At 40.0% G+C, this 13,168-nt stretch overlaps 1 protein-coding gene across 1 annotated transcript in view; it reads left to right on the forward strand.

Moving 5' to 3' along the window:
• Nucleotides 1–13,168, forward strand: part of sh3rf1 (SH3 domain containing ring finger 1) — a 54,932-nt gene that overhangs the window by 31,319 nt on the left and 10,445 nt on the right. Inside the window, exons 3-6 of the mRNA XM_080876779.1 lie at nucleotides 2,685–2,960; nucleotides 3,456–3,551; nucleotides 7,192–7,497; nucleotides 11,762–11,872. Coding sequence (XP_080732905.1) covers nucleotides 2,685–2,960; nucleotides 3,456–3,551; nucleotides 7,192–7,497; nucleotides 11,762–11,872 — 789 coding nt within the window. The remainder of the gene's footprint in view (nucleotides 1–2,684; nucleotides 2,961–3,455; nucleotides 3,552–7,191; nucleotides 7,498–11,761; nucleotides 11,873–13,168) is intronic.

The raw sequence follows: 13,168 nt of genomic DNA on the forward strand, positions 1-13,168 counted from the left end.
TACTCTAGTAGAATAAAAAAAAAATACAAATATGGAAGTAGAAATTGGAATAAGAGTGCCTCCTTTCACCAGGCATGAGGGGGAGATTGAAATCACAAATTGGTGGTAAAGGAAGTACCCCTGATGTGTGTCGCGGGTTTGTTTTCTGCTTTAAAATCATGCCAGGATTGCTTCAGAAGTACTGCGTTTCGTCTGCATCAGGTCCTTTATTTTGAAAGTTGACTGCACGCCTCTCCTGCGTTTGTCTTCCTCTCGGCCTTGTCTTCTTTAAATCTTCTTTAAGTTGTTTTTAAAACTCTCTTCAGAACTGAGAGCTACTTCTGTGTTTGCTCAAATCACGAATGTTATCCTGAGTGGGCACGATCAGCTCTAGTGGACAAATGAATGAAGTTTATTGTTATATTCAGTGAAAAGCTCCATCAAAAAAAAAGAAAGCTGACAAAGCATCCATTGCTAAGGTCCGTTGACCATATTATTAATTTATCTATGCATTTTTTTAAAAAATGGTCCAGATTGATGGAATTATTTGGAAAATCTGAAATTTACATGGCTTTCAATGAGCCTCTTTCCAGTAGAGTTTTTGTACTTTATTAGCATGTTGAATGACTTTTACTGTGTACAGAAGCGATTGCATAAGAGTGCTGATTTTGGACACTGCGCTACTGCTGAAGGGTTTTTATTGAGTCCTGGCCTCAGTGTACAAACAAGTGGTTACAATTGTCCCAGTTTGAGGGGGACAAGCATTTTATATTTACAATGTAATTATATCCACTTGTTTTTGTATGGCTTGAACCTGTTCTGTCATTTAAAACAAAAATGTCAGAGTTTGCACTTTCATTTGCATTTTCATCACGAAACTCCCTGCCAGGCCTGGGTGGGCTCAAAAGCCCCGTTTCCCCCTGAAAGGAGGCCCAGTTCCAGTGCAGTGTGCAGGGGGCTGCAGCACCGCTCCTCCCCTTTCTCTGTCTCCCACAGGCTAGACCAGCAGAGTCGGAGAGCGATTGGCTCTGTGCTTCAGGCTGGGTGATTCTCTGCAGCAGGGCAATGTCACCCTGGCTCACCATCATGGTTCACTCTGTACTTTTACTCTCCACTGAGGCTTTAAACAGTTCATTAGTTTTTAACAAGACTGCAGAGCTCCAAACTCTGCTTTTTTTTTAACCCCTCACTCTCTTGTATCTACTTGAGTCTTCATTGCAGGCTCTACTCTGTGTATTTTACACTATCAGTTTTTTCCAGTCTGTTTCATAGCATTTGTGATTCTGATCACTCCAAAGGGAGCAGCATGATAAATGGTGGGGGTTGTCTGGACTGAAGCCTTCCTCATGGACACCCATCCTGAATAGAGAACATTGATGCTTCTCTATCCTCTATGCTGCTTCTCCCCCTTACTTGCTGTCCCTCTTTACTTGGATTGTCATTGCCTGAATGAGCCTTTCAGGACTCTGGTCTAGCAGGCTGAGATTAAAAAAAAAAAGTTCCTCTGCAAGATAAAGCGAGCAGGGCCCTGAGCCTTCTGAAGACGCTCTCTCCTCACAACCAGCCGCGGCCACACTATAAGTGTGAAAAGCACTTGTTGCTTTTCCTAATCTCGATAAACGGGTGAATATATGCGTAGTCCACAAGTTCTGTTTGATCAGGCTTTGATTGCATGCAGATTAATGGTCCTTTAGGAGAGTAGGTTTGTCAAAATTCAATCTTCAACCTTATTTTGAACTTGTTACAGCCCTGAATACATTCATGTAGGGGCTGAATGCATGCTTGTGAGCTACATGTCCGCCACTGCTACGGTCCTGGTGTGGATTCTGTCCAATTTCCATTTAAAATGTCAGACTTTATTAATTTTTCTTTACCGTTTTTTGTTGTTCCAACTAAAGAAATGTTAAAACTACACAACAGGAAATGTTTTGGAGCATATATGGAATTTCACTATATTGTACAATAACATCCATCCATCTATCCATTTCCTGCTTAAACAGCTGAAAAAGATAAGTAGTCGTAAAGATAAGTAGTAGTCCCACTGGCTCCAGCACTGGGCAGAAGAGACTAAACAACCCGTCTGATTTCAAGTCAGACTTGACAGGATTGGACAGGCATTTTATTTACATGACTTCTCTCAGTTTTCACACCAGGACAATTAAAAAAGCTGTTTCGAATTATAATCATTTAAAATGTTATGTTTTATAACTATTGTGGTTGCTGTCGTGCACATTTTTGGTAAGAAAACAAGATTTAAAGTATTCTGTCTCATAAATGCAAGATGCTTCTAGCATCTACTTAAGAGTCAGTTAAAAATTCACACAAGCCATTATAAATTTAAACTGTGGATAGTCCTTCTGCCACGTTATTCATCATATATACATGTCATTTAGCTTTTTTTTTTTTTATCATGTTTTTATTATTTATTTTTTGCATTAATAAGTAATGACTTCTCTAGATATCTGCTGGCTGCTGTGGAAGTCCTGAGAAATTGGCCATTGTCATCAGTACACTGACTTGTGTTTGTTGGCTGTTTGCTTTCATATTGATATTGACTCATGAAAACCCTGTCACTCTGCATCTTTGCATCATATAAGTGTGTTGTAGTTTCTCCTACACATGCTTCAGGCACAAAATGATTGAGCTTTATATGCAGCTGTCCACAACTAAGTTTTTCAATCTTTTCTCTCCCCCTCGGTTTTCAGGGCGTACCCCAGCTCCCGTGTGCCAAGGCGCTCTACAACTACGATGGCAAGGAACAAGGAGACCTCAAATTCAGCAAGGGTGACATTATCATCCTGCGTCGACAAGTGGATGAGAACTGGTACCACGGTGAGATGGGTGGAGTCCACGGCTTTTTCCCCACCAACTTTGTCCAAGTTATTAAGCCGCTGCCACAGCCGCCACCTCAGTGCAAAGCTCTCTATGACTTTGAGCTCAAAGATAAAGAGGCCGACAAGGACTGTCTGCCCTTCTCAAAGGTGAGGCGCAGCAGCACTGCAAACCCACACTTCTGCCACATGGTCAGTGTAGTAAAACAAAAATACCTCTCATTACAGTGACACTCTTTCTTCTAAGCTTTCATTTACTCAGGTTTTGTGTGTATGTTGGAATGTCAGGGTTGTTGACGCCCAGAGAAATGGTTTAGATTTTCAGCCAGACTTCTTGATGAACAGCTGTAATTAGGAACGTCTTAACTACAATAATTAAGCAGTTATGTCTGTCCAGCTGTTGGGTCATGGTCTGCTGTTTATTCTTTCATCAGTTTGTGCCACATGAGCAAAAACCTAAACAAGCTTACTAAGTATTTTTCCAAACACAATGACCCCTGTGTTTTTACTCGTGGGCATGTACCGTTTAATAAAACTTTGCACCCACCTCATTATTTCTGTTCAGTGTTTGTTCCTCAAGGATGAGCAACTCTCTTAGTTAGCAGTATCCTTAATGAGTGTTTTCCTGTCTGTCTGGAATTTCAGGACGATATCCTGACTGTGATCCGCAGAGTAGATGAAAACTGGGCCGAGGGAATGCTGGGAGATAAAATTGGAATTTTCCCCATCTCGTATGTTGAGGTAAGACGACTAACGGGACTCTACAGTGTCACCAATCGCTCCAGGAGCAGGTGTCTCACTAAGATCAGTTCCTTTGAACACCTTCCTTATATATCTCACAAAATATGTATGATACTCCGCATCCTTTTGAAATGCTTATGTTTCATTGAACCATTAAAAACGTCTTTGAAGATTTAGACAGTCGCGGTCTCACTGACAGTCTCGTGTAAAAGCTTTAGGAATAATTTAGACTGAATTAAGCAAATCTTTGCCCTTGAAAGATCATTTCATTTTCACTTGAAGAAACTGTTCACGTGAAGATCAAATAGGTGCGACTCGCTCTGCAAATGTCTGCCTCCTCTTAAATATGCACTCATTGACCACTTTATTATGTGCAGCTGGGATTTCCACACACTGGGTTCTGTAGAGTTTGCAGAGAATGATCAGTTTCCCAAATATATAATACGAAATGGAAATCGTGGATCCATCCTGCTTTGTGTCAGATGTTCAGGCTGGTGGTTGTGTTAAGTGTTCAAGATGTTTCATTGGTACATTTTGGATTAGTTATACCTACTGGGCTGAGCTGGTATGTTAGCCCTCTTCAACCTTCTTTTGATAGCAGATGTAAACCATAGGAAGCAAAAAACAAAAGTTTCCTAAATGAAACTGTTCACATTTTTGGATAATTGGATGATGATGTCTACAGCTGCTGACATTTTTTGTTTTTTGAAATTTGACCGCCTCAAGTCACGTTTTGTGGTTTAATTAGAAATCATGCACCTCTGTAGTCAGTATATCTCCAAAACTGGGCAACTCACCAAAATAATCTATATAAATTATTATAGAAACATTATAGATTTAAATGCATTTGGTGGAGACATGGTGTCCATCAATTAGATTGCGGAAGAATCTTGAGGTTAGTCTGTGCAAGTTTTTCAAAGCTGTGACAGTTGTTTTTTTGTTTTTGTTTTGGCATTTTTTTTTATTTATTGCTGTTGTATGTTTTCTGTCCTTTTATACTCATATTTTTCTACACTGAGTGGGGGTTTTGCAGAAGCAGAATGCAGTGTTTCCAAGGCTATAAATCATTTTGTATCTTAACAACTGAAACTGCAGAATAGAACATTTTGTTGTCTTCTCCCCTCGATGCTAGGCAGTCGTTTTTCTGGTTTCATAAACAGTGGCAGAATCATAGCAAATGTACAGCGACCTAAAATGTTCTTTGTCTCTGCATAACCAGTGAATATCTAGGTCATAGTTTTTTTTTCATCGCCTCAGGGGCTTTTTTTGCGTCTTCAGTTGTGCATATGAATTAATCTATAAAGTTGGCCTTATAATTTAATGAGATGAAGGGCTCTCACCTGGTGCTTTGCTCTTAATCCTGCATGTATATTTGTTAATGTGCTGACATGTCAGTGATGAACCTGCACAGGATCTGAGTGTAATGCATAGCTTTTATGTCCTAAGTAGACAGAGCTGCTTGGGGCAACCTGTGACAGCAAGTAAGCACACCCTGTGATTAACTGAACCCTTTTTAGTGTTGCTTCTTTGATTTATACCTCACTGTCAGTCATACATTATGGTGCCTGAAAGGGTTAAAAAGCCTGTGGTTTCATAGCTGGCTTTGAACCATCAACTCTTTCAGACTAAAGCCCCCTGCACAGAAGATGTATCATGAACAGCAGAAATATTATAATTTAGTATTTGTTTGTTCAGTTCAGTTTATTTTAATGTATTAAAAGTCATCCTTAGTCATATTAGTCAAAAAAAATGTGTGCACAAACCTAATGCTAATTGTGTTGACAAATTTGACTAAAGGTAAAGAGGCTGTCTTCATATTGTAGTGTACTTTAGTGTGTTTTGTAAGGGAAAAATTGTCAAAATTATTGCTTTTTACTATTTTTAGTTTGGTTAAACCACAGACACACATGCCAGGAAGACATTCAGTGACCCCTGCCCTGTAACCCCCAGCCACTGGGGGAAAAATGCTTATTGTTTGCCTACTGGTTGGCGAGAGGTTTGTGGGGGGTGATTTCTGTCACTGAGTAAAATTGGTCACAAAGAAGGTACTGCGCCAAAGTCCTTGTGATTTCTTTGATTGCTGATCACTTTGATTGCTGTGGTCGGTCATAGTTTGTATGGAATATACCGATTTGTCTGCAAATACTGGCTAACTACTCCCTGACTGATAGTAAAACTAAAAGTGCAATTTAAACCAGAACCAGAGAACTGTCTTCTTCAAAGTAAAAATTGCACCCTTTAAAATGTGTTGGCACAAGCTTTCATCCCATGACAGGAAGCAGCCCCAAACAGCTACTCACTAACTGGTCAGGGGATCCGCTTTTTTTTTTTTTTAAACTAGCGATCAAAGGTTGCCATGGAGTTGCCAACTGGTCTCTAGGCCTTTGTGACCGAGGCTTTAACTAAGACCTTGTTTTGGTTTTATATAGAAAAAATAATAGTTATCTTAATTTTATTTATATGGCATCTTCACAAAGTCCTTTTACAAAAAAGCAAAACCAGAATACTAAATTCAGATGGGCAGACATCAGGATCAAAAACATACAGAAGTTAAAACGGAGGAAAACATGACAGAGAAAAAAGTCAACACAGATTATCATCATCATCATCATCGTTTATTTATATAGCACTTTAAAAACACACAAGGCTGACTAAAGTGCTGAACAATAGAAACATAATAGATACCATGAGAATAATAAATACGATAAAATAATAAACATAGCAAAAACAATAAAATACAAGTCAGTCAACCACTGAGTCAAAAGCCAGTGAATAAAAATGCGTTTTCAATCCGGATTTAAAAACCAGCACTGATGTCGATTGCCTAATGTGAAGAGGAAGATTATTCCAAAGCTTAGGAGCCACGATCGAGAACGCTCGGTCTCCTCTCAGTTTCAGCCGTGATTTGGGGACTGAGAGCAACAGACAGCTGCTCAGCTGACCGGAGTGAACGAGTGGGGACATAGGGCTTCAGCAAATCAGACAGATACGCAGGTGCCAGACCATTTAAAGATTTAAAAACCAATAAAAGAATCCTAAATTCATTATAATACTAATAACAATGTAAAAGCATTTTTAACACAAAGCTGAACAGCTATTCATAAATGATGCAGGTGAGACGATAGGACTACAAAATATTGCATGAAAGCAAATATGTAAAAATGTGTTTTTAGGAAGTTTGTAAAGAATTTCAAGTGCATAAAAGCTTTTTTGTCTTAGTTAATTATAAGCTTGACAAGCAGCAACCTCTTTTGTGTCTGTAAAGGTGACAGTGCTGACATTGGAGCTTATTCATGTTTTCAAAGCTCTTGGACGCTGATACAGAATCTCTATATTGGTATAAAATTCACTTCTTGTGTTTATGGGTGAATAATTTGAGTTAAATTGAATTGTGTAGACATATGTAAGTTAGACAAATGTGAGACAGAGGACTGAAAATGTGATGTCCAACTTGGGCACGTTCTTTTCCTCACCCTCTCCAGTCAATACATTAAGAGAGACTTCCCATGACAATAAGATTAATTATAGAGAGTGACAGTTTTCGTGATCATTTTAATGCTTCTTCCCCCATCAGTCCTTCATTTTACTTACTTCCAACTCCTCTCTTCATAACCCTGCTGGCTCTCTTCCTCTCTTGTAGTTCAATTCGGCAGCTCGGCAGCTTATAGAGTTGGACAAGCCGTCCGACTCCAGTGGAGACTCCGGGGAAGGGGCCTCCTCAGGGCCTCAGACAAATGGTGCCCACCGGGTAGGGGAGAAGAAGAACAGCAAGAAACGACATTCTTTCACCTCTCTCACCATGTCGCACAAACCCATGCTAGCACCTCCCCCCCAGCGCCACTCCATGGAGATTAGCGGTCCGGTCCTCATCAGCTCCAGCAACCCCACGGCAGCAGCTCGAATCGGAGAGATCAGCGGGGGCCTCTCCTGCAGCGCACCTTCACAGGTATGATGCCATTGGGGAGTGCTGTTGCCTCTGAATGATGCTATACAAACTTTTTTAGATGGGTTGTACGTGCCCAAACATATGTTACACACAGGATTTTTCAGATAGTCAGAGCTGGAGCAAAACCCAGCATTATATAAACAAGGATTATTTTGAGCCATAAGTCATGCAAAGCTTCTCTAACAGAGTTCAAGAATAAGAATTTGCAGTTAGGAATGAGAATGAGAATAATGGGTCTGCTTTAAACACACAGAGTTGAAAAATGTACATTCCTCTTCACTCCATGATTCTGGTTGAGATGAGTCATTTAACCAGCTGACTTGTAAATATCCTGTTCCCTGGTCTGTAATTGCATAACTTGAAAAAAAGAAAAAGAAGGAAAAACAGAAACCAGCTTCAGCTCTTTTTTCCACAAGATATTTATTGCTTTTCAGAGGCTTCACTCTCCTTCTGTCAGCAATTAGGCCGACTTCCCTTTCCCCTCGTCATACCAAACAGGCCATTGCTCCATCTGAGCGTTTGAAATCATGGATGCGTGACTCCACTCATCCACAAAAATGACTCCAGCTTAGCCCTAAAGGTTTCCACACCAACCCTGACATGACGGCAGCTCACAGCTGCCTTGTGGTTGCCAGCCGGCTGTGATTGAGCTCTGACTTGGTGCTGTGCAAGACAAATGTTTTGTGGGTTTAACTTGGCCTGGAGCTGTCCGTTTCTTAAAGTTTGTGCATCTAATAATAAGTAAATGGTATTTGAAAAGAATTCAAATAGTTGTTGCTTATCAAAGGGAAGTAAAGGCTGTTAAATTGTAATGAATTCATTTCAAGTAATTTTATAAATGGTGCTGAACTAATCTAGTTAGTTTTATTAGGGGAAGGTGGATTCCCTGATACTTACTGGTAGTTTAAATTCCTCGGCATAATAGGAAGGGACCTGTTATGCCTTTTCTTATTTTAGTCATTAGCATCCACTATTGCTTATTTAACTGCTACTGAGTCTTAAGCAGCAGGTTTTCCCATCTCATTCTTAGTTTTTGGAAATCGTATCAAAGCAGATGTATCTGTGAAACCTTGGGACGGTGCATGCTTATTGGCTAGGGACTTGTCAGTCACACAGTGACTACCATGCTTTGTCCCGCTTGTTGATAGCAACGAGAACCATAATTTTAAAATTTGTGGCCATGTTGCATTTAGTATCACATAAAACTAATGATAGAAGACATAAACATATCAGGAAAGTGTTTACAAAAGTCACAGATAAGGGAGCCAGTTTGCCTGTAGACTTTATATAACTAGTTCGCTTTTGCGGCAGAGGAGTCGCCTCCTGCTGGCCAGAGATAATTCATGTAGGTTTAAGGCTTTGCTTTTCAGGCCTGTAAGAAATATTCATTTTTAAAGACACTGCATAGCTATAGTGGCTTCTTTCTGACAGAACATGAACTGAGGGGCTTCATCAAGACCCAGCACAAGACAAGTGGAAGGATTATTTTGAACTACAAATTATGCAGTAGTTGAATCCATTAATCAAAATATGGTAGAGTTGGAGGTTAATATAAGGCTTGTAGTTTATTATTATTTTGAGAGAGATTTTGTTGTTCTGGGAGTTGTCTGGGGAGCTTGCAGCTAAAACATTTTTTCTGTTACTTTCTGATTTTTATGTATTTGTTTTCTTCTCCTCTTTTTTTAACGTACTTACTTCATTGTCTGGTTGCTGCAGACTTTCAGAAATGCTACGTTCCAAAACCCCCTATTAAGCTCAATCATTAATCTTTCATCTGCAGTGAGTGTTTATGTGCTGCTTTGTGAGAGGGAGACAAGGCGAGCGCTTGTCTGCAGTAAAGCGGATATTGAGGATCATCCTGTCTTTTTTCTTCTTTTTTTTAAAACTAAAAGCTTTTCATGTAAATATGATTTACATATCATCAAAGCCGTCTGTCTGTGCAGAAGGCATAATCAGGTTTATAACGACCTTATCCCAGTAATCATTATCATGATATTTCAGGAATAAAAGAACCTGTATATGTCTGCGTAAAGTGATCCCCCCCCCTACTGACAACAGTGCTAATGATATGTGTGATTTATAGATCTTTGTTTAATAAAAACACGACAGAAAGAGTCCCCAGGCTTTATACGCACAGATTTTGTCTCCTGTCTCCCGTTTACCTTTTCTCATCTCCTCTTCTTCCAATTCCCAAACAATAGACAAAGGTAAGCCAAAGAAAACAGGCTGTGTTTGAAAGCCTTGACTACAAACCCCAAGGGACACGTATTTATTTAATTTAACATAGTGCACCCTCCTTGTATTTTGGCATTTATTCTTTTCAGACAGCCGTTTCACTAACAGTGCCACTTTTGAGTACAGAGTTAGATTTTTCTTGCCCTCCTTACTGAAAAATACACCTTAGGAGGCGGCTCTGTCTTAGGCAGTCATCCATGGAGAGAGACCACAGGCTACAGGGAGATATTGTGTGTCCAACAGTATGGCCTTGTTGCCAGCACACCATCATGACTCATGTGGATGACTGACTGGGAAAGCCGCCTCTCTTTACACGTCCAATGAAATGTCCTGCTGTGCAGTCACCTGATTTTTTGTTGGCCTGTAAGGTCATGTCATGAGGCCAACTTTGTGGTTATAACTGGAATAAAAAGCCACACATGTGCGTCACTGTTTCAGTGAGAGTCATTTACACACAATGTGACAGGCGAGTCACAGGGTAATTTTTCACGTCAGTTTTCTCCCACACATAGACCGTAGACGTGTTTTTATAGAATTTTGTAGTTTTTAATCCGCCTGTTAGAACTACGGCATCTGCATTAGATTTACTAGCGCTCGTTATTGCCTGAATAAAAACTGGCCTTGTGGGGGTGATTATGCTAATAGGCACAATTGAGCTGTGTGTAGTTACTACAGTGAGTCTCTCTTACCCTAATTAACACAAATGTTTGCCCATTCCTGTTATTTTTGGCCTTTTGATAAGAAGAAAATGTGTCATATGATTTAGTAAATGAGATTCAACTGAAAGAAAAATGCTTAAAAGTATATTTTTATCATTTTCCTGGTGATTTTTATTAGTAAGACCAAAATCTTTTTGGAGAGCACCAAAATTATTGCGTGCAAGAGAAATCTTGATTGTTGACAATACATCCGTCCACTTCAAGGTCACGGGAGAGTGGAGGGTTGTAGGGTCCTGTCACAAGGCTTATTATCGACAGTCCCCTCACTTCTTTTAAAGTTCAGGCGCTATAAACTCTTTTCACTTTTTCCAGTGAGTCTCTTCTCTTTCCTGTGTTAGACTACAGCTGAAACAGATCTGGATATCTGCTGCTAACTAGATGGAATTTCTAACATGAATCTGGAGGCGGTGAAAACCTGCTTCATGTTGCTCTACGCAGACCTCACAGAGGCTGCACAACAAAAGAAAAACCACCAGCTGCAGTCCAAAGTCATGAATGCAGCTACTCGGAGACCATTCCAGTGGTCAGCGAACCGTTTATTGATATACACTCAGGTGTTTAAACTTATCATTAAGGGTACAGGGGAGGTTTTCCAATGTTGTGTTCATGGCAGAAAGACTGTGAACAAATGGTGCAATGCAACAAAGGACTAATGCAAACTGGTTTCAGGGAGATGGGAAACATCGGGCTACAAGACACAGCCGAAACAAATCCAAGATGATGAGACAGGGGAAGCGAAACTAGAAAAGGTCCCAGTGACAGAAACTACCAGTATAAAATGGGAAGTCATAAAACAATTAAATACCTAACACGGAAAGGGAGACGGTGAACACAGGATGAAAAACTGAAGCTCAGCTAATTATCTTATTTAGCTTATTATATTAACTTCTTACATTTTTTTTTAAATTTAATATAATATAATTATTATATTTAAACTATATCTATTTATGAATCACAAAAGGAAACAGAACTGAGACAGGAAAGAATAAAATCCTGGAAAAGATAACAGGAGTTAGAAGCTCGAATACAAAACAAAATGACCAAAACAAAGGGCAAACTAAGAAGTAAATATACAGCAATAAACCTAACTAAAATCTAGGGTCAAAAACCCCAGTTGTTGCACAGTTATTTAGCTGTACTGACATCCAAATCTGTGCCATAAACACTCTGTGCTGGGATCAGCGGTGATGCACATATGTCCTCATCCTGTAGGTGTAATTAATCAGAATAGCTGGAGCTCATTTCTATTCTTTGTGTGTGAGGAGTCGTTGCAGTGTTTTTAATGGTCTACATTTGTCTTTTGTTGACAGGTACATATTTGCACAACTGGCCTAATTGTGACCCCGCCTCCTAGCAGTCCTGTTACTACAGCAACCGTCTTCACATTTCCCTCAGAGACGAGCTACACATCCATCCCTGTGGTAAGACTTTAAAAAAAAATTGCTCAAGACAGCATTTGTATGAATTTTAAAGTAAATGTTGATTGTTACTGGGGACTTAAGTGGTCTAATGATCATTGGTTCTCTTGTTGTTGGTTAATTTAGTAGAAAGACATCCACCCACCATAACCTCTTTTTACCCCTCAGCCTGTAAAAGGCTGATAGGGCATTGTTGTCAACCTGCCAGGCGGGCAACGTGGGGAGTGCTGTTGCCTCTGAATGATGCTATACAAAATTTTTTAGATGGGTTGTACGTGCCCAAACATATGTTACACACAGGATTTTTCAGATAGTCAGAGCTGGAGCAAAACCCAGCATTAGATAAACAAGGATTATTTTGAGCCATAAGTCATGCAAAGCTTCTCTAACAGAGTTCAAGAATAAGAATTTGCAGTTAGGAATGAGAATAATGGGTCTGCTTTAAACACACAGAGTTGAAAAATGTACATTCCTCTTCACTCCATGATTCTGGTTGAGATGAGTCATTTAACCAGCTGACTTGTAAATATCCTGTTCCCTGGTCTGTAATTGCATAACTTGAAAAAAAGAAAAAGAAGGAAAAACAGAAACCAGCTTCAGCTCTTTTTTCCACAAGATATTTATTGCTTTTCAGAGGCTTCACTCTCCTTCTGTCAGCAATTAGGCCGACTTCCCTTTCCCCCCGTCATACCAAACAGGCCATTGCTCCATCTGAGCGTTTGAAATCATGGATGCGTGACTCCACTCATCCACAAAAATGACTCCAGCTTAGCCCTAAAGGTTTCCACACCAACCCTGACATGACGGCAGCTCACAGCTGCCTTGTGGTTGCCAGCCGGCTGTGATTGAGCTCTGACTTGGTGCTGTGCTCTGACTTGGACACCCAAGTTTGTCAATATGACAACTAGAAAACGAAGCAACGTAGGAATTTGAAATTGATGCTATAAGTGCATCTACTAAAAATCTTGGACGACTTTGAATCTCAGTGACCCTGACCTCAAGGTGATAACTGGAGAAGGAAGTCACTCAGGATTTTCACATTCACAACTTAAGTGTATCTACTAAAAATTTCAGTGGCCGGTAGCCTTGATCTCAAGGTCAAAGTGTGAATGCACCGTCAGGCCTACCGGAGCTTAGATGGACTGTATTGCAGGGCTTGTAAAGAGTGGTAGAAGCCCAACATTTAGTACACTTCTTATGTCACTCCAGACTTTCAAAAACAGCATAACATCATCTGGCAATGGCATACATTATACCGGTTATTCTATTGAGATTGGATTAACTGATCCAGTAATCCCC

The sequence above is a fragment of the Rhamphochromis sp. 'chilingali' genome, assembly GCF_963969265.1.
Source record: "Rhamphochromis sp. 'chilingali' genome assembly, chromosome: 3".
Lineage (NCBI taxonomy): Eukaryota > Metazoa > Chordata > Actinopteri > Cichliformes > Cichlidae > Rhamphochromis > Rhamphochromis sp. 'chilingali'.